Source organism: Tinamus guttatus, unplaced genomic scaffold (assembly GCF_059628265.1).
Source record: "Tinamus guttatus ecotype Peru unplaced genomic scaffold, ASM5962826v1 Tinamus_guttatus_pri_ptg001064l, whole genome shotgun sequence".
Taxonomy (NCBI): Eukaryota; Metazoa; Chordata; class Aves; order Tinamiformes; family Tinamidae; genus Tinamus; species Tinamus guttatus.
The window spans coordinates 932-26,619 of record NW_028289598.1 but is presented as its reverse complement, the minus strand read 5'-3'; the positions used below and the strand labels follow the sequence as shown (position 1 = coordinate 26,619).

Here is a 25,688-nt window from a genome sequence, read left to right as displayed (position 1 = left end):
TATGGGGGCTATAGGGGCTGGGGGCGGCTGGGGGACTGTGGGGAGCTATAGAGGCTATAGGGGGCTATGGGGGCCGGGGGGGGCTATGGGGTCTATGGGGCCTGGGGGGGCTATAGGGGGCTATGAGGGGGCTATGGGGGGCTATGGAGTATCAGGGGGGCGCTATGGGGTATTGGGGGGCACTATAGGGTATCGGGGGGGGCGCTGTGGGGTATCAGGGGGTGCTGTGGGGTATCGGGGTGCTATGGGGTATTGGGGGGGCACTATGGGGTATCGGGGGGCGCTGTGGAGTATCAGGGGGCACTGTGGGGTATCAGGGGGCGCTATGGGGTATTGGGGGGCCCTATGGGGTATTGGGGGGCGCTGTGGGGTATCGGGGGGCACTCTGGGGTATCAGGGGGTGCTATGGGGTATTGGGGGGCACTCTGGGGTATTGGGGGGCGCTGTGGGCGCTGACCCCCGCCCCCCCAGCAGAGGAGCTTCGCGGCCAAGCGGGGGGCGCAGCTGAAGCGGGGGGCAGCCCCCCCCGAGGGGCCCCCCCTGGACGAGCTGCCCGGCCCGGCCAAGCGGCGCCGCAGCCGCAGCCCCCAGCAGGTACCGGGGGGGTAAAAATGGGGGGGGCAATAACAGGGGGGGTAATAACGGGGGGGTAATATTGGGGGGGTAATAATGGGAGAGCAATAACGGGGGGGGTAATAACGGGGGGGCAAGAATGGGGGGGGCAAGAACGGGGGGAATAATGGAGTAATAACGGGGGGGCAATAATGGGGGTAATGGAGGGGCAATAACGGGGGGGCAGTAACGGGGTAATAATGGGGGGGCAATAATGGGGGACGGGGGGGGAAGAACGGGGGGTAATAGCAGAGGGCAAGAATGGGGAGGGCAATAACAGGGAGGGTAATAATGGGACCAATAACGGGGGGGGCAATAACAGGGGGGCAATAAGGGGGGGTAATAACAGGGTAATAATGGGGGAGCAAGAACGGGGGGGCAAGAACACGGGGTAATAATAGGGGGGCAGTAGCAGGGGAGTAATAATGGGGTAATAATGGGGGAGCAAGAACGGGGGGCAATAACGGGGGACAAGAATGGAGGGGGCAGGAACAGGGGATAGCGGGGGGCAATAACAAGGGAAGAATCGAGGGGCAATAACGGGGGGCAATAACGGGGCAAGAATGGGGGGATAATGGGGCAAAGGGGGATGGGGATAATAATGGGGGGCAATAATGGGGGGCAATAGCAGGAGCAAAGAGAGCTGGGGGGGCAATGGCGGGGGGCAAAGGGGAGTGGGGGGGGGCAATAATAGGACTGGGGGGACCCGGTGGGGTTGGGGGGGGCAATAAGGGAATGGGGGGGTGACAAATGAGTCGGGGGGGCAATAAAGGGGTTGAGGGGGCAATAAGGGAACGGGGGGGGTGACAAAGGAGGCGGGGGGGCAATAAAGGGATGGGGGGGCAATAACGGGGCTGGGGGGGGTAGTACCGGGGCCGGGGGCTCATAGTGCCCCCCCCCCCCAGCTCTGTGCCCAGGGGGGGCCGCAGCCGCCCGGGCCCCCCCCCTACGGCCTCTGGACCCCCCTGGAGCCCTGGGCCGAGCGCAAGAGCGGCGCCCCCCCCCCCCGCCACGCAGGTACCGCCCCCCCGGGCACCCTGTCACCCCTGGGGACACCTGTCACCCCCCTGGGGACACCTGTCACCCCCGGGGTCACCCTGTCACCCCCCAGGGTCACCCTGTCACTCCCCAGGTCACCTGTCACCCCCCTGGTGTCATCCTGTCACCCCCCAGGGCACCCTGTCACCCCTGGGGACACCTGTCACTCCCAGGGTTACCCTGTCACCCCCGGGGTCACCCTGTCACCCCCCTGGTGTCACCCTGTCACCCCCTGGGTCACCTGTCACCCCCTGGGTCACCTGCCACCCCCCTGGTGTCATCCGGTCACCCTGTCACCCCTGGGGACACCTGTCACCCCCCAGGTCACCTGTCACCCCCCAGGGCACCCTGTCATCCCTGGGGACACCTGTCACCCCCAGGGTTACCCTGTCACCCCCGGGGTCGCCCTGTCACCCCCCTGGTGTCACCCTGCCACCCCCGGGGACACCTGTCACCCCTGGTGTCACCCTGTCATCCCCGGGGTCACCCTGTCACCCCCCTGGTGTCACCCTGTCACCCCCTGGGTCACCTGTCATCCCCTGGGTCACCTGCCACCCCCCTGGTGTCATCCGGTCACCCTGTCACCCTTGGGGACACCTGTCACACCCAGGGTCACCCTGTCACCCCCAGGGTCACCTGCCACCCCCCGGGGTCACCCTGCAGCCCCGCCGTGTCCCTGCGTCCACGCAAGCCCCATGTCCCCGCGTGCCCCGTGTCCCCACATGCCCCATGTCCCCTCACGCCCGTGTCCCCAGGTGCCCCATGTCCCTGTGTCCCTAGGTCCCCGTGTCCCCAGGTGCCCTGTGTCCCCATGTCCCCATGTGCCCCACGCCTGTGTCCCCATGTCCCCATGTCCCTGTGTCCCTAGGTCCCCGTGTCCCCACGTGCCCCATGCCCGTGACTGCAGGTCCCCATGTCCCTGCGTGCCCTCTGTCCCCATGTCCCCATGTGCCCCATGTCCCCACATGCCCCATGTCCCCGCATGCCCCACGCCCATGTCCCCAGATGCCCCATGTCCCTGTGTCCCTAGGCCCCCGTGTCCCCAGGTGCCCTGTGTCCCCATGTCCCCGCGTGCCCCATGTCCCCACATGCCCCGTGTCCCCATGTCCCTGTGTTCCCGTGTGTCCCATGCCCATGTCCCCAGGTGCCCCATGTCCCTGTGTCCCTAGGTCCCCGTGTCCCCATGTCCCTGTGTCCCCATGTCCCCGCGTGCCCCGTGTCCCCACGTCCCTACATGCCCCATGTTCCCACGTGCCCCATGTCCCCACATGCTCCATGTCCCCGCGTGCCCCCCGCCATGTCCCCGCCCCCCCGCTGACGTCACTGTCCCCTGTCCCCCACAGGAGCCGCGGGGCCCGGCCGCCCCCCCCTTCCCGTACCCCCCCCCCGCCTACGGGGGGGCGCCGCCGCCGCCGCCCCCCCCGCTGCGGCTGCCCCCCCCCGCGCCGCGGCCTCCCCCCCCCCCGCAAGTGACCTTAGGGCGCGCGGGGGCGCGCGGGGCGCGCGCCACCCCCAGCGTGTCACCAGCAGCCATCGCCTGCGTGCCTTACGCCCCCCCCCCGGCGCCCCCCGCCACCAGCACGCTCGCCCGGGGGGGGCCCGGCCCCCGCCTCGTGAGTGACACGGGGGGGGGACACGGGGGACATGGGGGACATGGGGACATGGGGATAAGGGGACATGGGGGGACATGGGGGACATGGGGGGATGGGGATAAGGGGACATGGGGGGACATGGGGGTCGGGGATAAGGGGACATGGGGACATGGGGATAAGGGGACATGGGGGGACATGGGGACATGCAGGGGACATGGGGGGACATGTGGGACATGGGGGGGACAAAGGCATGGAGATGGGGGGACATGGGGGACGTGGGGGGGACACGGGGGGACACAGCAGGGATGAGGGGACAGGGATAAAGGGACATGGGGGGCAAAGGGGACATGGGGGGATGGGGATAAGGGGACATATGGGGGACATGGGGTGGACATGGCGAGGATGAGGGGATGGGGATAAAGGGACATGGAGGGACATGGGGGTCGGGGATAAGGGGACATGGGGACATGGGGATAAGGGGACATGGGGGGCACATGGGGGACATGGGGACATGCAGGGGACATGGGGGGACATGTGGGACATGGGGGGACAAAGGCATGGAGATGGGGGGACATGGGGGACGTGGGGGGGAACACGGGGGGACACAGCAGGGATGAGGGGACAGGGATAAAGGGACATGGGGGGCAAAGGGGACATGGGGGGATGGGGATAAGGGGACATGGGGGGGACATGGGGGACATGGGGTGGACATGGCGGGGATGAGGGGATGGGGATAAAGGGACATGGGGGGACATGGGGGACGCGGGGATCGGGATAAGGGGACATGGGGGACATGGGACGGGGATAAGGGGACATGGGGAGATGGGGGGACATGGGGGACATGAGGGGGACATGGGGGACACGGTGGGGACGAGGGGATGGAGATGAGAGGGGGACATGGGGGGACGCAGCGGGGACAAGGGGACAGGGATAAAGGGACATGGGGGACATGGAGTGGACGAGGGGATGGAGATGGGGGAATGTGGGGCACATGGGGGGGACATGGGGGGACAGGGATAAGGGGACATGGGGAGCATGAGGATAAGGGGACGGGGACATAGGAATGGGGGACATGGGGACAAGGGGACAGGGGGACAAGGGATGGGGGGGACATGAGGACAAGGGGGATGGGGGACATGGGGACAGGGGGATGGAGGGGACAAGGGAATGGGGGGACATGGGGACAAGGGAGTGGGGGACAAGGGGACATAGGGGACGTGGGTACCAGGGTATGGAGGGACAAGGGGATGGGGGGACATGGGGACAAGGGGACATGGGGACAAGGGGATGGGGGGACGTGGGGGGATGGGGGGTGACATGGAGATGGGGGGGGAGGGGCAGCCCCCGACCCCTCCCTGACCCCCCCCCGCCCCCCCCGCAGGGTCCCGAGCGCCACCAAAGGGCCGCGGAGCCGGGGGCCGCGGGCGGGGGGGGGGCCCCGGCGCCCGCCCCCCCCCCCGGGCGGCCCTGCTGCCTCCCCCCCCCGCCGCCCCCCCCCGCCCCCCCCCCCGCCGCCGCCCCGGAGCCCCCCCTGGGCTGGCTGGGAGACCCCCCCCCGCCGCCGCCGCCCCCCCCGGCCCCCCCCCCTCGAGCGCCTGCTCTTCGCGCCCCCCCCCGCGGCGGCCCCCCCCCCCGCCGAGCCCCCCCGCGCCCCCCCCGCCCCCCCCGCGGGAGGAGGAGGAGGAGGGGGGGGAGGGGGGGGAGGAAGGGCGGCCCCCCCCCCGCCTTCTGGCTGGAGCCCCCCCCCCGCGAGGCCGGGCCCCCCCCGGGCCCCCCCGCAAGCTCAGGAAGCTGCCGCCGCCCCCCCAGCCCGCCCCCCCCCGCGGCCGCCGCCGCCGCCCCGGCCTATCCAAAGACCCCCCCCCCGGCGCCGTCCCCGCTGTCCCCGCTGTCCCCGCGCGGCCCCCGGCGCCTGTTCGAGCTGGCCGCCCCCCCCCTGGACGAGGCGTTCGAGGAGCCCCCCGAGTTCGCCAAGATCCTCCCCGACGGCCTGGCCACCATCATGAAGATGCTGGACGAGTCCATCCGCCAGGAGGACGAGCGCGACGGTGCCACCACCTTCCCGCCGCCGCCCGCCGTCCCCAGCGTCCCCAGCGTCCCCAGCGTCCCCGTGCTGCCCGGGCCGCCCCCGTTGGCGCGCGCGGCCGCCGCGGCGGGGGGCAGCGCCGGGCCGGAGCCCCCGCGGCTCTACCCGTTCGGCAAGCGCGCCGAGGCCACCGCGGCCGCCGACCTGCTCAAGTCCCTGGCCGACATGCTGGGGGGGGGCCACAAGCGGGGCCGCCCCGCCAGCCCCCCGCCGCCCGCTACCTCCGAGGACACGGGGACATTGGGGACACCCTTGGGGACACCATTGGGGACGCCGCCGGTGACGCGGTGCGAGGCGCTGGAGGAGATCAGCCGCGCGTGCGAGACGCTGGCCGAGCAGGCGGGACGTCCCCCGGCGTCGCCGTCACCGCCGCCGGCGTCGCCGTCACCGCCACCGCCGGCGTCACCGTCGCCGTCGCCGCCGCCGCGCAAGGAGCGTCCCCGGCGCGCGGGCAGCGTCACCCCACGGCAGCGGCGCCCGCGGCGCCCGCGCGCCGAGCGCCCCGTCCTGGCGGCGCTCGACCTGCAGAGCCGCGACGGTGACAGCACCGGTGCCACCACCGCCGCGGTGACACCGGGACCCGCCAAGGCGCCGCCGGCGCCCGTGAGCTCCGCGGACCTGCTGAAGCTGCGGGCGCTGAGCGAGGGGCCACCCAAGGAGCTCAAGATCCGGCTCATCAAGGTGGAGAGCGGCGGCGCCCGCGACGCCTTCGTGGCGTCGGCGCCGGAGGAGCCGCCGCGGCTGCCGCTGGCCCAGCTCACCATCAGCCACAGCGCCGCCGACGTCGTGCGCGCCAGCAAGTGAGCGCTATGGGGCACCTATGGGGCACCTATGGGGCATCTGGAGAGACCTAGGGGGCACTTGGGGACCTATGGGGCCCCTACGAGACATCTGGAGAGACCTAGGGGCACCTGATGGTCGTATGGGGCACCTGGGGGCCTATGGGGCACCTATGGGGCATCTGGAGAGACCTAGGGGCACCTGAGGGTCGTATGGGGCACCTGGGGGCCTATGGAGCACCTATGGGGCATCTGGAGAGATCTAGGGGCACCTGAGGGGCCTATGGGGCACCTGGGGGCCTATGGGGCACCTGGGGGGGCCTGGGAGGTCCTAGGGGCACCTGATGGTCCTATGGGGCATCTGGGGGCTTATGAGGGGCATCTGGAGAGACCTAGGGGCACCTGAGGGTTGTATGGGGCACCTGGGGGCCTATGGGGCACATATGGGGCATCTGGAGAGACCTAGGGGCACCTGGGGGTCTATGGGGCACATGGGGGGGCCTGGGAGGTCCTAGGGGGCACCTGATGGTCCTATGGGGCATCTGGGGAGTCCTATAGGGCACCTGGGAGGTCCTGCGGGGTGCTAGGGGCACCTAATGGTCCTATGGGGCATCTGGAGGGTCCTGGAGGCACCTATGGGGCATCTGGAGAGACCTAGGGGGCTCCTGAGGGATCCTGGGGGTTCCTAGGGGCACCTGGGGGGCCCTGGGGGGTCTTATAGGGCACCCGGGGGGTCCTGGGTGACCCTGGAGGCACCTGGGGGGACCTATGGGGCATCTGGGGAGACCTAGGGGGCACCTGGGGAGTCTGGGGGGGTCCCTGTGTCCCCACGTCCGCGTGTCCCCATCCCCATGTCCCCACGTCCCCACGTCCCCGCAGGCACGCGCGCCCCAAGGGCCGTTTCCGCGAGTCCTACCTGTCCCCATGTCCCCGTGTCCCATGTCCCCGTCCCCATGTCCCCGCAGACACGCGCGCCCCAAGGGCTGTGTCCCCACGTCCCCATGTCCCCATGTCCCTGTCCCCGCAGGCACGCGCGCCCCAAGGGCCGTGTCCCCACGTCCCCATGTCCCCGTGTCCCCATGTCCCCATGTCCCCATGTCCCTGTCCCCACAGGCACGCGCGCCCCAAGGGCCGCTTCCACGAGTCCTACCTGGCCCCATGTCCTGTGTCCCCATGTCCTCATGTCCCATGTCCCTGTCCCCATGTCCCTGCAGGCACGCGCGCCTCAAGGGCCATGTCCCCATGTCCCTGTCCCCGCAGGCACGCACGCCCCAAGGGCCCTTTCCACGAGTCCTACCTGTCCCCATGTCCCCATGTCCCTGTCCTCGTGTCCCCGCAGGCACGCGCGCCCCAAGGGCTGTGTCCCCATGTCCCCATGTCCCTGTCCCCGCAGGCACGCGCGCCCCAAGGGCTGTGTCCCCATGTCCCCATGTCTCCATGTCCCTGTCCCTGCAGGCACGCGCGCCCCAAGGGCCATTTCCATGAGTCCTACCTGTCCCCGTGTCCCCACGTCCCCATGTCCCATGTCCCCATGTCCCATGTCCCCGCAGGCACGCACACCCCAAGGGCCGTGTCCCCGTGTCCCATGTCCCCGCACACCGGGCGTGTGGCTACCGGGCACCTTCAGAGCTGCACCATGTTCATGCCCAGGATCATGTGGCCCCGTGTCCCCGTGTCTCTGTGTCCCTGTGTCCCCATGTCCCCACGTCCCCATGTCCCCATGTCCCTGTCCCCACAGACACGCGCGCCCCAAGAGCTGTGTCCCCGTGTCCCCATGTCCCTGTCCCCGCAGGCACGCGCGCCCCAAGGGCCGTTTCCGCGAGTCCTACCTGTCCCCGTGTCCCCATGTCCCCGTGTCCCATGTCCCATGTCCCATGTCCCCATGTCCCTGTCCCCGCAGACACGCGCGCCCCAAGGGCCGGTTCCGCGAGTCCTACCTGTCCCCGTCGCAGTCCGTGAAGCCCCGCGTGGACCCGCAGCAGCCGCTGCCCCGCGACCGCCTCAACCCGCCCACGCCCAGCATCTACGTGAGTGCCCATTGGCTGCTGTGCTGGGGGGCGGGGCCTGCTCGGGACACGCCCCCATGGGGGCAGATCCTGGAGGGGGGAGCTGATTGGATCCTGTGAGAGAAGGGGCGGGGCCTGTGTGGGACACGCCCCCATGGGGGCGGATCCTGGAGAGGAGGAGCTGATTGGATCCTGTGTGAGAAGGGGCGGGGCCTGCGTGGGACACGCCCCCATGGGGGCGGATCCTGGAGAGGAGGAGCTGATTGGATCCTGTGTGAGAAGGGGCGGGGCCTTCACCCCCAGGGACACATCCCCCTTTGGGGGTGGCTCCCGGGGGGCAGGAGCTGATTGGTTCCTCTGTGAGAAGGGGGTGGGGCCTCCATGCACAGGACACACCCCCCATGTGAGGCTGCTCCTGGGCGGGAGAAGCTGATTGGTTCTTCTATGAGAAAGGGGCGGGGCCTGTGTGCAGAGGGACATGCCCACCATGGGGGGAGCTCCTGAGGGGCGCAGCTGATTGGTTTCTGTGTGAGAAGGGGCGGGGCCTGCGTGCACAGGGACATGACCCCCATGGGGGTGGGTCCTGGGGGAGAGGAGCTGATTGGTTCCTTTGTGGTGGGGGGGGGGGGGTGGGATCCGCATGCTGATTGGGTACTGGGATTTGGGGGAGGGGTCTGCATGCTGATTGGTCCCCTGTAACAAAACGGGGGTGGGTCCTGCGTGTCGATTGGCCTGCACGCTGGGCCAGCTCCTGATTGGCCCGCAAGCCATCCGCGTGCTGATTGGCCACAGCCTGGGGATCCGCTGGATCCCAGCCCTTATTGGCTGCCGCTCAGGGCAGGTCCTGATTGGCTCCCGGGCCCATCTCCCGCTGCTGATTGGCCGGCAGGCAGGGCTGGGCGCTGATTGGGCGGGGGGGGGGGGGGGAGGGCGGCTCCGATTGGCCGGGGCGAGGCTGGGGGGCGGGGCGGCGTCTCCGATTGGCCGCTCACAGGCCCCGCCCCCCAGCTGGAGAGCAAGCGCGACGCCTTCTCGCCGGTGCTGCTGCAGTTCTGCACCGACCCCAAGAACCCCATCACGGTGATCCGCGGGCTGGCGGGCTCGCTGCGCCTCAGTGAGTGACCGTGGGCACGCGCGTGTGCAAGCGTGTGCAAGCGTGTGCATGTGTGTGTATGTGCACGTGTGTGCATGTGTGTGCATGTGTGTGCATGTGTGCACGTGTGTGCTGCCGTGATCCGCGGGCTGGCGGGCTCGCTGCGCCTCAGTGAGTGCTGCACGCGCGTGTGCAAGCGTGTGTGTGTGTGTGTGTGTGTGCACCCATGTGCACGTGTGTGCATGTGTGTGCACGTGTGCGCTGCCGTGATCCGCGGGCTGGCGGGCTCGCTGCGCCTCAGTGAGTGCTGCACGCGCGTGTGCAAGCGTGTGTGTGTGTGTGCACACGTGTGTGTGTGCACCCATGTGCACGTGTGTGCAAGCGTGTGCATGTGTGTGCATGTGTGTGCATGTGTGTGCGCTGCTGTGATCCGCAGGCTGGCGGGCTCGCTGCGCCTCAGTGAGTGACCGTGGGCACGCACGTGTGCAAGCGTGTGCGTGTGTGTGTGTGTGTGTGTGTGTGTGCGCACCCATGTGCATGTGTGTGCATGTGTGTGCACCCATGTGCACATCTGTGTGTGTGCACGTGTGCACTGCCATGATGCACGGGCTGGCGGGCTCGCTGCGCCTCAGTGAGTGACCGTGGGCACGCGCGTGTGCAAGCGTGTGTGTGTGTGTATGTGTGTGTGTGTGCACCCATGTGCACGTGTGTGCATGTGTGCATGTGTGTGCTGCCGTGATCTGTGGGCTGGCGGGCTCGCTGCACCTCAGTGAGTGCTGCACGCGCGTGTGCAAGCGTGTGTGTGTGTGTGTGTGTGCAGGTGTGTGTGTGTGCATGTGTGTGTGCGTGTGTGCATGTGTGTGCATATGTGTGCACTGCCATGATGCACGGGCTGGCGGGCTCGCTGCGCCTCAGTGAGTGCTGCACGCGCGTGTGCAAGCGTGTGCGTGTGTGTGTGTGTGTGTGTGTGCTCCCATGTGCACGTGTGTGCATGTGTGTGCACCCATGTGCACATCTGTGTGTGTGTGTGTGTGTGCGCTGCCGTGATCCGCGGGCTGGCGGGCTCGCTGCGCCTCAGTGAGTGACCGTGAGCACACGCGTGTGCAAGCGTGTGCGTGTATGTGTGTGTGCACACGTGTGTGCAAGCGTGTGTGTGTGCACGTGTGTGTGCATGTATGTGTGTGCACACGTGTGTGTGCGCACGTGTGCGCTGCTGTGATCCATGGGCTGGCGGGCTCGCCGTGCCTCGGTGAGTGACCGTGAGCATGCGCGTGTTCAAGCGTGTGCGTGTGCATACGTGTTCCTGTGTGTGTGCATGTATGTTGTGTGTGTGTGCTGCTGTGATCGGCAGGCTGGCGGGCTTGCTGCACCTCAGTGGGTGCTGCACACGCGTGTGCATGTGTGTGTGCGTATGTGTGTGTGTGTGCACCCATGTGCACGTGTGTGCATGCGTGTGCACATGTGCGCTGCCGTGATCTGTGGGCTGGCGGGCTCACTGCGCCTCAGTGAGTGCTGCACACGCGTGTGCAAGCGTGTGCATGTGTGTGTGTGTGTGTGGGCACGCGAGTGCTGCTGTGTGTGCATGTGTGTGCCCGTGTGTGCGCCCATGTGCTGCCGTGTGTGTTCCTGTGCACACGTGTGTGCTCCTGCATGTGCCCGTGTGCTGCTGCGTGTGTCCCCGTGCTCCCCTGTCCCCATGTTTCCCTGTCCCCATGTGCGGTGCCCGTGCCCCCACTTGCCCACGTGTCCCTGCCATGTCCCCATGTCCCCATATCCCCATGTCCCCACGTGTCCCCATGTCCCCCAGCGCAGACCTGGGGCTATTCAGCACCAAGACGCTGGTGGAGGGATCCCCATGTTCCCATGTCCCCCCGTGTCCTCCCATGTCCCCACGTATCCCCGTGTGTCCCCACATGTCCCCCCATGTCCCCCCGCGCAGACCTGGGGCTGTTCAGCACCAAGACGCTGGTGGACACGTCCCCATGTCCCCGTGTCCCCATGTCCCCGCTCACCCCCATGTCCCCCCGTCCCCATATGTCCCCCCGCGTCCCCCCATGTCCCTCCGTGTCCCCACGTGTCCCCACGCGTCTCCATGTCCCCCTGCGCAGACCTGGGGCTCTTCAGCACCAAGACGCTGGTGGAGGTGTCCCCATGTCCCCCCGTGTCCCCACATGTCCCCCCATGTCCCCCCCGCAGACCTGGGGCTGTTCAGCACCAAGATGCTGGTGGAGGGATCCCCATGTTCCCATGTCCCCCCATGTCCTCCCGCGTCCCCACGTGTCCCCGTGTGTCCCCACATGTCCCCCCATGTCCCCCTGCGCAGACCTGGGGCTGTTCAGCACCAAGACGCTGGTGGACACGTCCCCATGTTCCCATGTTCCCATGTCCCCCCGTGTCCCCCCCGTGTCCCCACGCGTCCCCACGCGTCCCCATGTCCCCCCGCGCAGACCTGGGGCTGTTCAGCACCAAGACACTGGTGGAGGCGTCTCCATGTCCCTGTGTCCCCCCCTGTCCCCGCTCACCCCCGTGTCCCCATATCCCCATGTCCCCCCGCATCCCCACGCGTCCCCACGTGTCCCCATGTGTCCCCACGCGTCCCCACATGTCCCCATGTCCCCCGCGCAGACCTGGGGCTCTTCAGCACCAAGACGCTGGTGGAGGGGTCCCCATGTCCCCGCACGCCCCCATGTCCCCCTGTCCCCACGTGTCCCCCTGCATCCCCCCACATCCCCACGCATCCCCACTTGTCCCCCTGCACACCTGGGGCTGTTCAGCACCAAGACGCTGGTGGAGGGATCCCCATATCCGCATGTCCCCACGCGTCCCCCTGTGTCCCCCCGTGTCCCCACGCGTCCCCACGTGTCCCCCCATGTCCCCCCACGCAGACCTGGGGCTGTTCAGCACCAAGACGCTGGTGGAGGCGAGCGGCGAGCACGCGGTCGAGGTGCGCACGCAGGTGCAGCAGCCCTCGGACGAGAACTGGGACCTGTCGGGGACGCGGCAGGTCTGGCCCTGCGAGAGCAGCCGCTCGCACACGACCATCGCCAAGTACGCGCAGTACCAGGCGTCCTCCTTCCAGGAGTCCCTGCAGGTGGGCACGGGGACATGGGGACACAGGGACATAGGGGACATGGGGACACGGGGACATGGGGACATGGGGAGGACATGGGGACATGGGGGACCATCGCCAAGTACGCACAGTACCAGGCGTCCTCCTTCCGGGAGTCCCTGCAATTGGCACGGGGACACGGGGACACTGGGGACACCAGGGGGACATGGGGAAATGAGGGACATGGGGACATGGGGGGGACATGGGGACATGGAGGACCATCGCCAAGTACGCGCAGTACCAGGCGTCCTCCTTCCAGGAGTCCCTGCAGGTGGGCACGGGGACATGGGGACACGGGGGGGACATGGGGACATGGCGGGGGCATGGGGAGGACATGGGGACATGGGGGAGCATCGCCAAGTACGCGCAGTACCAGGCGTCCTCCTTCCAGGAGTCCCTGCAGGTGGGCACGGGGACACCGGGGTGACACGGGGACATGGGGGACATTGGGGTCACGGGGGACACGGGGACATGGGGGACGTGAGGGACGCAGGGATGGAGGGACAAGGAGGGAACACAGCGACATGGGGGACATGAGGGACATTGGGGACAGAGCAGGGCAGCGTGGGAGATGTGGGGGACAGGGGACACAGGTGACACAGAGGACACAGAGCAGGGTGACAGCACGGGGGACGTGGAGGCTGTGGGTCAGGGTGACAGCACGGTGACACCCGGACGTCCCCCCCGCAGGAGGATAAGGACAGCGAGGATGACGAGGCCGAAGAGCCCGACAGCACCACGGAGACCACCCCCACGTAGGTCCCCGTGTCCCCAGGGTGTCCCCAGGGTGTCCCTGGGGTGTATGGGGGGCTCCCTGTACCCTTGGGGTGTCACTGGGGAGGTCTCCATGTCCCCAGGGTGTCCCTGGGGTGTCACTGGGGGTGTTCCCATGTCCCCAGGGTGTCCTTGGGGTGTCTGGGGGGGCTCCCTGTAACGTCAGGGTGTCACTTGGGGGGTCCCCATGTCCCCAGGGTGTCCCTGTGGTGTCTGGGGGGGCTCCCTGTACCGACAGGGTGTCACCTGGGGGGTCCCCATGTCCCCAGGGTTTCCCTGGAGTGTCCCTGGGGGGGTCCCTGTGTCCCTGGGGTGACTGGGGGGATCCCTGTACACCCGGGGTGTCACTGGGGGGTCCCCATGTCCCCAGGGTGTCCCTGGGGTGTCCCAGGGTGTCCCCAGGGTGTCACTGGGGTGTCACTGGGGGCGTCCCCATGTCCCCAGGGTGTCCCTGTGGTGTCTGGGGGGGCTCCCTGTAACGCCAGGGTGTCACTTGGGGGGTCACCATGTCCCCAGGGTGTCCCTGGGGTGTCACTGGGGGTCCCTGTGTCCTTGGGGTGTCTGGGGGGCTCCCTGTACCCCTGGGGTGTGACGGGGGAGGTCTCCATGTCCCCAGGGTGTCTCTGGGGTGTCACTGGGGGCGTCCCCATGTCCCCAGGGTGTCCCTGTGGTGTCTGGGGGGGCTCCCTGTACCAACAGGGTGTCACTGGGGGGGTCCCCATGTCCCCAGGGTGTCCCTGGGGTGTCACTGGGTGCTCCCTGTACCCCCAGGATGTCACTGGGGCTTCACCCCTGTCCCCAGGGTGTCCCTGGGGTGTCACTGGGGGGTCCCTGTGTCCCTGGGGTGTCTGGGGGGCTCCCTGTACCCCTGGGGTGTCACTGGGAGGGTCCCCATGTCCCCAGGGTGTCCCTGGGGTGTCTGGGGGGGCTCCCTGTAACGCCAGGGTGTCACTTGGGGGGTCACCATGTCCCCAGGGTGTCCCTGGGGTGTCACTGGGGGTCCCTGTGTCCTTGGGGTGACTGGGGGGCTCCCTGTACCCCTGGGGTGTCACTGGGGAGGTCTCCATGTCCCCAGGGTGTCCCTGGGGTGTCCCTGGGGGGGTCCCTGTGTCTCTGTGGTGTCTGGGGGGGCTCCCTGTACCCCCGGGGTGTCACTGGGGGTTCACCCCTGTCCCCAGGGTGTCCCCGGGGTGTCCCCCTGAACCCCCTCCCCCCGCAGCAATCCCGAGCAGAAATCCCACCAAATCATCAAATTCGGGACCAACATCGACCTCTCGGACACCAAGCGGTGAGGGGGGCTGCCGGGTGACACCGGGAGGCGGGTGACACGGGTGACGGGTGACACGAGTGGTGGGTGACACGGGAGGCGGGTGACACGGGTGGCAGGTGGCACCGGGAGGCGGGTGACACAGGTGGCGGGTCACACGGGTGACGGGTGACACGTCCCGCAGGTGCCATGTGTCACCAAGGTGCCGTGTGTGCAGGGCCACGTCCCTTAGTGCTGTGTCCCTTGATGCCATGTGTCCTCTGGTGCCACATCCCTTGGTGCCATGTCCTTTGGTGACACATGTCCCTCAGTGCCACGTCCCTTGGTGCCATGTCCTTTGGTGACACGTGTCTCTCAGCACCGTGTCCCTCCATGACGCGTGTCCCTTGGTGCCGTGTCCCCCGCTGCTGCATCTCTGGGTACCGCGTGTCCCTCTGTGACATGTGTCCCTTGGTGACACTTTTCCCTCCGCGCAGTGTCCCTCGGTGCTACCTGTCCCTGGTGTCACCTGTCCCTGGGTGACGCGTGTCCCTGGGTGACGCACGTCCCCGGCGCTGCGTGTCCCTGGGTGCCACATGTCCCCGACGCCATGTCCCTCGATGCCATGTCCCCCGTGCCGGGTGTTCCTGGTGCCATGTGTCCCTGGGTGCCATGTCCCTTGATGCCATGTCCCCAGTGGTGCGTGTCCCTGGTGCAGTGTGTTCCTGGGTGGTGCATGTCTCCAGCGCCATGTGTCCCTGGGTGCCATGTCCCTTGGTACCGTGTCCCTGGGTGCCATATTCCTGGTGCCATGTGTCCCTGGGTGCCGTGTCCCCATGTGACACGTGTCCCCGTGTGCCGCGTATCCCCGTGTGACACGTCCCCATGCCGCGTGTCCCGTGTGATGTGTTCCTGGTGCTGTGTGTCCCTGGGTGCTGTGTCCCCATGTGACGCGTGTCCCCGGTGCCGCGTGTCCCCGTGTGACACGTCCCCGTGCCGCATGTCCCCGTGTGATGCGTGTCCCCATGTGACGTGTCCCCATGTGACATGTCCCCGTGTGATGCGTGTCCCCGTGTGACACATCCCCACACCATGTGTCCCCGGTGCTGCGTGTCCCTGGGTGCTATGTCCCCATGTGACGCGTGTCCCTGCTCCCGCGTGTCCCCGTGTGCCGTGTCCCCGGTGCCGCGTGTCCCTGGGTGCTGCGGGTCCCTATGTGACATGCGTCCCCGTGTGATGTGTCCCCGTGTGCCACGTGTCCCCATGTGACGTGTGTCCCTGCTCCCGCGTGTCCCCGTGTGACCCGTCCCCGGTGCCGCGTGTCCCTCGGTGCTGCGGGTCCCTATGTGACATGCGTCCCCGTGTGACGTGTCCCCGGTGCCGCGTGTCCCCGTGTGACCCGTCCTCGCGCCGGGTGTCCCCATGTGACGTGTCCCCATGTGCCGCGTGTCCCCGTGTGACCCGTCCCCGCGCCGCGTGTCCCCGCGCAGGTGGAAGCCGCAGCTGCAGGAGCTGCTCAAGCTCCCGGCCTTCATGCGGGTGTCGTCCACGGGGAACATGTTGAGCCACGTGGGCCACACGATCCTGGGCATGAACACGGTGCAGCTCTACATGAAGGTGCCCGGCAGCCGCACGCCCGGTGAGCGGGGACACGGGGACAGGGGGCCATGGGGACATGGGGACACGTGGACACGGGGACACGGGGACATGGGGACATGGGGACACGGGGACCTGGGGACATGAGGACATGGGGACATGGGGACAGGGGACATGGGGACATGGGGCCACACGATCCTGGGCATGAACACGGTGCAGCTCTACATGAAGGTGCCCGGCAGCCGCACGCCCGGTGAGCGGGGACACGGGGACATGGGGACACGGGGACATGGGGACATGAGGACACGGGGACATGGGGACATGAGGACACGGGGACATGGGGACATGGGGACATGAGGACACGAGGACATGGGGACACGGGACACGGGGACACGGGGACATGGGGACACGGGGACATGGGGCCACACGATCCTGGGCATGAACACGGTGCAGCTCTACATGAAGGTGCCCGGCAGCCGCACGCCCGGTGAGCGGGGACACGGGGACATGGGGACACAGGGACATGGGGACATGGGGACATGGGGACATGGAGACACAGAAACAAAGAGATATGGGGGATATAGACAGACATGGAGATATGGGGCACATGGGGACACAGAGATGGTGACAATACCGCGGACAGAGGGACATGAGGACATCCAAATATGGGGAGAGATGGGGGGGATATGAGGACACGGGGGGCGGAAACGCAGCTGACCAAAAGGACATGGAGACATTGGGGACAGTCAGGAGCACATGGGGATGTGGAGGGCACATGGGGACACTGGGGCAGACAATGAGGGACACATGGGGATGGTGGAGGGCACATGGGGACAATGATGGGGGGACAACGAGGGCACATGGGGACAGTGGGACACTTGGGGACAATGATGGGGGACAATGAGGGGCACATGGGGATGGTGGAGGGCACATGGGGACAATGGGGGGACAATGAGGGGCACATAGGGACAGTGGGACACAGGGGGACAATGATGGGAGACAATGAGGAGCAGATGGGGATGATGGAGGACACATGGGGAGAATGGGGGGACAATGAGGGGCACATGGCTACAATGATGGGGGACAATGAGGAGTACATGGGGATGGTGGAGGGCACATGGGGACAATGAGGGGCACATGGGGACAATGAGAGGCACGTGGGGATGGTGGAGGGCACATGGGGACAACGGGGACACAATGAGGGGCACATGGGGACAATGAGGGACACGTTGGGATGGTGTTGGGCACATGGGGACAATGGGGGGATGATGAGGGGCATGTGAGTGTGGTAGAGGGCACGTGGGGACAATGAGGGGCACATGGGGATGGCAGAGGGCACATGGGGACAATGGGACAATGAGGGGCACATGGGGACAATGAGGGACACGTGGGGATGGTGGAGGGCACATGGGGACAATGGGACAATGAGGGGCACATGGGGACAATGGGGGGACGCTGAAGGGCACACGGGGACGCCGGGGCCAGCGGGGTGACGCCCGTCGCCGCAGGCCACCAGGAGAACAACAACTTCTGCTCGGTGAACATCAACATCGGGCCGGGCGACTGCGAGTGGTTCGCGGTGCACGAGCACTACTGGGAGACCATCAGCGCCTTCTGCGACAAGTGGGCGGGGCCAGCGCCCGGGGGCGGGGCCACAGGGGCGGGGCCACAGGGGCGGGGCTGCCGCTGGGGAAGGAGGGGCCGGGGCGGGGGTGGAGGCAGCCCGGGAGAGGGGGCGGAGCCGGGGGGAGGGGGCACAGGAAGGGGGCGTGTCCGGGCAGTGCGGGGGTGGTGTGGATAGAGGGGGCGGTGCCAGGAGGCAGGGGGCGTGCAGGAAGGGGGCGTGTCCGAGAAGTGCGGGGGTGGGGCAAATGGAGGGGGCGGAGCCAGGGGCGGGGCGTCAGGAAGGGGGCCGTGTCCAGACAGTGCAGGGTGTGGGGTAGATGGAGGGGGCGGAGCCAGGGGCGGGGTGCATAGGAAGGGGGCGTGTCCAGGCAGTGCAGGGGGGGTAGATGGAGGGGCGGAGCCAGGGGCGGGGCGTCAGGAAAGGGGCCGTGTCCAGGCAGTGCAGGGGGTGGGGTAGATGGAGGGGGCGGAGCCAGGGGCGGGGTGCACAGGAAGGGGGCGTGTCCATGCCGTGCGGGGGCGGGGCGCTCAGGAAGGGGGCGTTTCCTGGCAGTGCAGGGGTGGGGCAGATGGAAGGGGCGGAGCCAGAGGGCGCGGGAGCGACAGGAAGGGGGCGTGTCCGGAGGCAGGGGGCGGGGCGCGCAGGAAGGGGGCGTGTCCAGGCAGTGCAGGGGCGGGGCGCAGGAAGGGGGCGTGTCCAAGGAGTGCGGGGGCGGGGCGTGCAGCAAGGGGGCATGTCCGGCGGCAGGGGGCGGGGCGCGCAGGAAGGGGGCGTGTCCAGGCAGTGCGAGGGTCGGGTAGATGGAGGGGGCGGAGCCAGGGGCGGGGCGCGCAGCGAGGGGGCGTGTCCGGGGGCGGGGCGCGGCGCGGCTGACCCCGTCCCCCGCAGGCACGGCGTGGACTACCTGACGGGCTCGTGGTGGCCGGTGCTGGAGGACCTGTACACCGCGAACATCCCGGTGTACCGCTTCATCCAGCGGCCCGGGGACCTGGTGTGGATCAACGCCGGCACCGTGCACTGGGTGCAGGCCACGGGCTGGTGCAACAACATCGCCTGGAACGTGGGGCCGCTCACCGGTACGGGGACGCGGGGACGGCGAGGGGACGCGGGGACGGCGAGGGGACACGGGGACAGCGAGGGGACATGGGGACGGCGAGGGGACATGGGGACGTGAGGACGGAGGGGACGGTACAGGGACATGGGGACGGCACAGGGACATGGGGACGGCGAGGGGATGGCGTGGGGGGTGGCACGGGGATGGAGGGGGACGGTGGGGACGGCACAGGGACACAGGGTCAGCACGGGGACATGGGGACGGCGAGGGGACACGGGGGCAGCGAGGGGACATGGGGACGGCGAGGGGACATGGGGACGTGAGGACGGAGGGGACGGCACAGGGACATGGGGACGGCACAGGGACATGGGGACAGCGAGGGGATGGCGTGGGGGTGGCATGGGGATGGAGGGGACGGTGGGGACAGCGCGGGGGCGCAGGAACGGCACGGGGACATGGGGACGGCGAGGGGACATGGGGACGGCGAGGGGACATGGGGACGTGAGGACGGAGGGGATGGCACAGGGACATGGGGACGGCACAGGGACATGGGGACAGCGAGGGGATGGCGTGGGGGTGGCATGGGGATGGAGGGGACGGTGGGGACAGCGCGGGGGGCGCAGGAACGGCACGGGGACATGGGGACGGCACGGGGACACGGGGACAGCGAGGGGACATGGGGACAGCGAGGGGACATGGGGACGTGAGGACGGAGGGGATGGCACAGGGACATGGGGACAGCCCAGGGACGCGGGGACAGCGCGGGGACATGGGGATGACACAGGGATGTGGGGACGGCACGGGGACACAGGGATGGCAAGGGGACGTGGGGACACAGGGAGGGGACAGGGATGCGGCAGCGCGGGGACATGGGGACAGCCCGGAGACGCGGGGACAGCAGGGACGGCACGGGGATGTGGGGACGGCACGGGGACACAGGGATGGCAAGGGGACGTGGGGACATGGGGAGGGGGACGGGGATGCGGCGGCGCGGGGACATGGGGACAGCCCAGGGATGCGGGGACAGCGCAGGGACATGGGGACGACGCGGGGAAGTGGGGACAGCGGGGACGGCACGGGGATGTGGGGATGGCACGGGGATGCGGGGATGGCATGGGGACACGGGGACGCGGCGGCGTGGGGACATGGGGACAGCCCAGGGACGCGGGGACAGCACGGGGACATGGGGATGACACAGGGATGTGGGGACAGCGGGGACGGCACGGGGATGTGGGGACGGGGGGATGGCAGGGGGACGGAGGGGGACAGCGCAGGGACATGGGGACAGCGGGGATGCAGGGACAGCGCGGGGATGTTGGGACACAGGGACGGCACAGGAACACGGGGACAGCGTGGGGACATGGGGACACAGGGACAGCGAGGGGGCGCAGGGACGGCACGGGGACGTGGGGACGGTGCAGGGATGGAGGGGACGGCAGAGACGGGACGGGGACAGCGCGGGGACGGGGATGGCACACGGGGACGGCGCAGGGACAGCACGGGGACGGAGGGAACAGCATGGGGACGGCACGGGGACGGCACGGGGACGGTGGGGATGGCGCGGGGGACAGCATGGGGACGGCACGGGGACAACGTGGGGACGGCGCGGGGACACAGGGACTGCATGGGGACGGCATGGGGATGGCAGGGATGGGGACAGTGGGGACGAGGATGGCGCGGGGGGACAGCGGGGACGGGGACAGCACGGGGGATGGCATGGGGACGATGGGGGATGGCACAGGGATGGCTCGGGACAGTGGGGACAGCGCAGGGACGGCATGGGGACAGCAGGGGGGATAGTGCAGGGGACACCAGAGGGGCATCCACGGGGGACACCATGGGGGCACCAGGGGGGCATCACCAAGGGGGACAGCATGGGGACATCGCAGGGACACTGGGGGATAGCGCAGGGACAGCACGGGGACACCTCGGGGACACCAGGGGACAGCACAGGGACACCATGGGGACACTGGGGGACAGCACAGGGGGCATCCAGGGGGACATCACAGCGGTCACCAGAGGGGCACCGAGAGGGAAGTCCCCACTGGTGGGACACACTGGAGGGACAGCGGGGGACACTGCAGGGGACATCTAAGGGGACACCAAGGGGGAGGGCCTCACCAGTACCAGTATGGGGACACCAAGGGGACAGTCTGGGGGTCCTACCCACCAGGGACACAGAGCACAGAGCAGGGGACACGCGAGCGGGGACACGGGGCGGTGACCCGCGCGGGGGACACGGGGACGGGTGTCACGCCGTGTCCCTTGTCCCCAGCCTACCAGTACCAGCTGGCGCTGGAGCGCTACGAGTGGAACGAGGTGAAGAACGTCAAGTCCATCGTGCCCATGATCCACGTGTCCTGGAACGTGGCCCGCACCGTCAAGATCAGCGACCCCGACCTCTACAAGATGATCAAGTGAGCGGCGACGGTGACACCGGGGACGGGGGCACCGGCGGCGGGTGGCACCGGCCGCAGCAATGGCCATGGGGACAAGGATGGGGCCACCATGGGGCTGGGAGCGTTGGAGTAATGGGGGCACTGGGGACAGGGCATTCAGGATGGGGTCAGGCCAGGACTGGGACAACTCTGGAGACAGGGTGACATGGGGATTGGGGACACCGGGGACAGAGCCACATCGGCACTGGGGACACTCAGGATGCGGTCAGACTGGGACTGGGATTGCTCTGGGGACAGGGTGACATGGGGATTGGGGACACTGGGGACAGGGCCACATTGGCAGTGGGCACACTCAGGTTGGGGTCAGACCGGGACTGGGTCCACTTTGGGGACAGGGTGACATGGAGACTGGGGACAGTGGGGACAGGGCCACATTGGCACTGGGGACACTCAGGATGGGGTCAGGCCAGGACTGGGTCCACTCTGGGGACAGGGTGACATGGAGACTGGGGACAGTGGGGACAGGGCCACATTGGCACTGGGGACACTCAGGATGGGGTCAGGCCGGGACTGGGTCCACTCTGGGGACAGGGTGACATGGGGATTGGGGACACCAGGGATTGGGGACATCGGGGACAGGGCCACGTCGGCACTGGGGACATTCAGGACAGGATCGGGTCGGGACTGGGACAACACTGGGGACAGGGTGACGTGGGGATTGGGGACACCAGGGATGGGGCCACACTGGGGAGAAGGTCACATTGGGATTGGGGACACCAGGGTTGGCCCATGGGGCGGAAAAGGTCAAAGCAGGATTGGGGACACCAGGGATGGGTCCGCGTTGGGGACAAGGACACATTGGGATTGGGTACACCAGGGATGGGGCCACACTGGGAACAAGGTCACATTGGGATTGGGGACACCAGGGATGGCCCATGGGGTGGACAAGGTCACACTGGGATTGGGGACACCAGGGATGGGTCTGTGTTGGGGACAAGGTCACATTGGGATTGGGGACACCAGGGTTGGCCCATGGGGCGGAAAAGGTCAAAGCAGGATTGGGGACACCAGGGATGGGTCTGTGTTGGGGACAAGGTCACATTGGGATTGGGGACACCAGGGTTGGCCCATGGGGCGGAAAAGGTCAAAGCAGGATTGGGGACACCAGGGATGGGTCTGTGTTGGGGACAAGGTCACATTGGGATTGGGGACACCAGGGATGGGGCCACACTGGGAACAAGGTCACATTGGGATTGGGGACACCAGGGATGGCCCATGGGGTGGACAAGGTCACACTGGGATTGGGGACACCAGGGATGGGTCTGCATTGGGGACAAGGACACATTGGGATTGGGGACACCAGGGATGGGGCCACATGGGAGCCGGGGCCACCTTGGGGCCAGGACCATGTCAAGGCCAGGGCCATGGACCTGCAGGGGAACCCCGGGGTGGCTGCGGGCCGTGCCCCACGGCGTCCCCACGTGTCCCCACGCGTCCCCTGCCAGGTACTGCCTCATGCAGTCCATCAAGCACTGCCAGGTGCAGCGCGAGAGCCTGGTGCGCGCGGGCAAGAAGATCGCCTACCAGGGCCGCGTCAAGGACGAGCCGGCCTACTACTGCAACGAGTGCGACGTGAGTGCGGCCACGGCACGGGGGGACGGCCACGGCACGGGGGGAGGGCCACGGGGGCTCCGGGGGGACGAGGACATGGGGACGGGCCATGGGGATGGTCAACGGGGCCAAGGCCGTGCGGACAAGTTCATGGGGACGGGCCATGGGGATGGTCAACGGGGCCAAGGTCATGGGGATGGTCTTTGGAGCCATGACCATGGGGACAAGATCATGGGCACGGGCCATTGGGATGGTCCTTGGAGCCAAGGCCATGGGGATGGGCCATTGGGATGGTCAACGGGGCCAAGTCCATAGGGCCAATCAATGGGGCTGATTTTTGGGAACAAGACTGTGGGGGCCAAGGCCATGGGGATGATCCGTGCGGATGGTCAACGGAGCCAAGTCCATGGGGCAGTCAATGGGGCTGGTTTTTGGGGAGAAGGCCATGGGGATGGGCCATGGGGATGGTCAATGGGGACAGTCAGTCCATGGGGGGCCAGTCAATGGGAATGGTCCTTGGGGCCAAGGCCATGGGGCCAGTCAGTCCATGGGGCAGGCAATGGGGCTGCTCTTCGGGGCCAAGGCCACGGGGCTGGTCCATGGGACAGTCAATGGGGCTGCTCTTTGAGGCCAAGGCCACGGGGCTGGTTTTGGGACCAAGGCCATGGGGCAGTCAATGGGGGCTGTTCTTTGGGGCCAAGGCCACGGGGTTAGTCAGTGGGGCTGGTTGGGGACCAAGGCCATGGGGATGGGCCATGGGGATGGTCAATGGGACAGTCAGTCCATGGGGCAGTCAATGGGGCTGGTTTTTGGGACAAGGCCATGGGGATGGGCCATGGGGATAGTCAATAGGGACAGTCACTCCATGGGACAGTCAATGGGGCTGGTTTTGGGCCCAAGGCCCCGGGGCCGGTCCGTGGGGCCGGTCCGGGGGCCGAGGCCAAGGCTGGCGCCGCAGGTGGAGGTCTTCAACATCCTGTTCGTGACGAGCGAGACGGGCGGGGCGCAACACGTACCTGGTGCACTGCGAGGGCTGCGCGCGGCGCCGCAGCGGCGCCCTGCACGGCGTCGTGGTCCTCGAGCAGTACAAGACCGAGGAGCTCATGCAGATCTACGACGGCTTCACCCTGGTGGGTGCCGCGGCGCGCGCTCGTCCCCCGGGGCGACCCTGGCCTGGGGACACCCGGGGACAACCCTGGCTTGGGGACACCCAGGGCCAACCCCTCCAGGGACACCTGGGGACAACCCTGGCCTGGGGACGCACAGGGGTGACCCTGTCCTGGAGACACCTGGGGGCCGACCCTGTCCTGGGGACAGCCGGGGGTGACCCTCCAGGGACACCTGGGGACAACCCTGGCCTGGGACACCCAGGGCCAACCCCTGTGGGGACACCCAGAGACAACCCCTCCGGGGACACCCAGGGCCAACCCTGGCCTGGGACATCAGGGGTGACCCTGGCCTGGGGCCAACCCTGTCCCGGGACAGCCAAGGCCAACCCTGTCCTGGGGACATCCAGGGCCAACCCCTGTGGGGACACCCAGGGGCGACCCTGTCCTGGGGACACCCAGGGATGACCCTGGCCTGGGGACATCCAGGGCCAGTGCCTCTGGGGACACCTGGGGCCGACCCTGTCCCGGGGACAGCCAAGGCCAACCTTGTCCTGGGGACATCCAGGGACCCGGGGTCCCCAACCCTTCCCTGGTGTCACCCACACAGCCCCGGGTCCCCTCCCCATTGGGTCCCTTGTCCCCCAGTGTCCCCCAATGTCCCCATCCAATGTCACCCACAGCCCCAGTTTCCTCCCATGGGTCCCTTGTCCCCCAATGTCCCCCATCTCCATCCCAGTGTCACCCGCAGGCCCCAATCCCCTCTGCATGAGTCCCTTGTCCCCACTGTCCCCATCCCAATGTCACCCACAGCCCCAGTTTCCTCCCTATGGATCCCTTATCCCCCAGTGTCCCCATCCCCATCCCAATGTCACCCATAACCCTGGTCCCCTCCCCATGGTCCCTTATCCCCCAGTGTCCCCATCCCATCCCAATGTCACCCATAGCCCCAGTCCCCTCCCCGTGGTCCCTTGTCCCCCAGTGTCCCCATCCCATGTCACCCACAGCCCCGGTCCCCTCCGCATGGGTCCCTTGTCCCCCAATGTCCCCATCTCCATTCCGGTGTCACCCATAACCCTGGTCCCCTCCCCGTGGGTCCCTTGTCCCCCAATGTCCCCATCTCCATCCCAATGTCACCCCGCAGCCCCGGTCCCCCTCTGTATGGGTCCCTTGTGCCCCAATGTCCCCATCTCCATTCCGTGTCACCCATAACCCTGGTCCCCTCCCCATGGGTCCCTTGTCCCCGCAGTGTCCCCATCCCCATCCCAATGTCACCCGCAGCCCCAGTCCCCTCCCCATGGGTCCCTTGTCCCGCAGTGTCCCCCCAGCGCCCCCCCAGGCCCCCACGTCCCCCCCGGACGCCTGGGGCCCGCTGACTGCGCGCGGTCCCTTGCAGGTGGCTCCCCCCGGCGCCAGATGAGCCCTGCCCGGCCCAGGCGGATCCTGGGCACCCGTGGGGACACGGGGACACGGGGGGGGTGGCCCGCCTCCCCCCCCCAACGAACACTTTTTATTTATTTGTGGAGAAATCGCCCCAAAACGGGGGCCCCCGCCCTGGACAGACGGACGGAGGCGCCATGGACGCTGGGGGGGGGTTGGGCGCCGGCGTGAGGGGGGGGCCAGTTTGGAGAGGGGGGGCTGGTTTGGGGAGAAAAACACATTTTTTTTACAAAAATATCAATTTATAGGAATGAAATCCGCCCCCCCCTCGAAATGAGGGGGGGAAGAGGAACCCCCCCCCAGCACAGCGGGGGGTTGGGGGGGTCTTTTGCTCCTCCCCCCCCCAGACTTTGGGGGTCCCTGGGGGGGTCCCCACTGCCCCCCCCATCACTCAGAGGGGTCTGGGGGTCCCCCCAGGTTGGGGGGGGGGGTCACTGCTCCCTGGAACGGGGGGGGGTCCCGCTGCCCCCCCCCCCATCTTGTGGGGGTCCCCCCACACACGGGCGTCCCGGCTGCCCCC

General features: G+C 68.0%; 1 protein-coding gene across 1 annotated transcript; it reads left to right on the top strand.

Annotated features, from left to right (window-relative positions):
* Nucleotides 1-764: 764 nt before the first annotated feature.
* LOC104573942 (lysine-specific demethylase 6B-like) lies at nt 765-25,187 on the top strand. Its single transcript, XM_088538382.1, is given in 17 exon segments — nt 765-770; nt 5,164-5,319; nt 5,446-6,128; nt 8,008-8,134; nt 9,122-9,227; nt 11,315-11,349; nt 12,127-12,297; nt 13,006-13,070; nt 14,309-14,377; nt 15,826-15,974; nt 17,440-17,554; nt 18,447-18,634; nt 20,888-21,029; nt 22,517-22,643; nt 23,581-23,622; nt 23,624-23,752; nt 25,125-25,187. Coding segments are annotated over 17 exon segments (2,334 nt in total). The 3' UTR covers nt 25,149-25,187.
* The last annotated feature ends 501 nt before the right edge of the window (nt 25,188-25,688 follow it).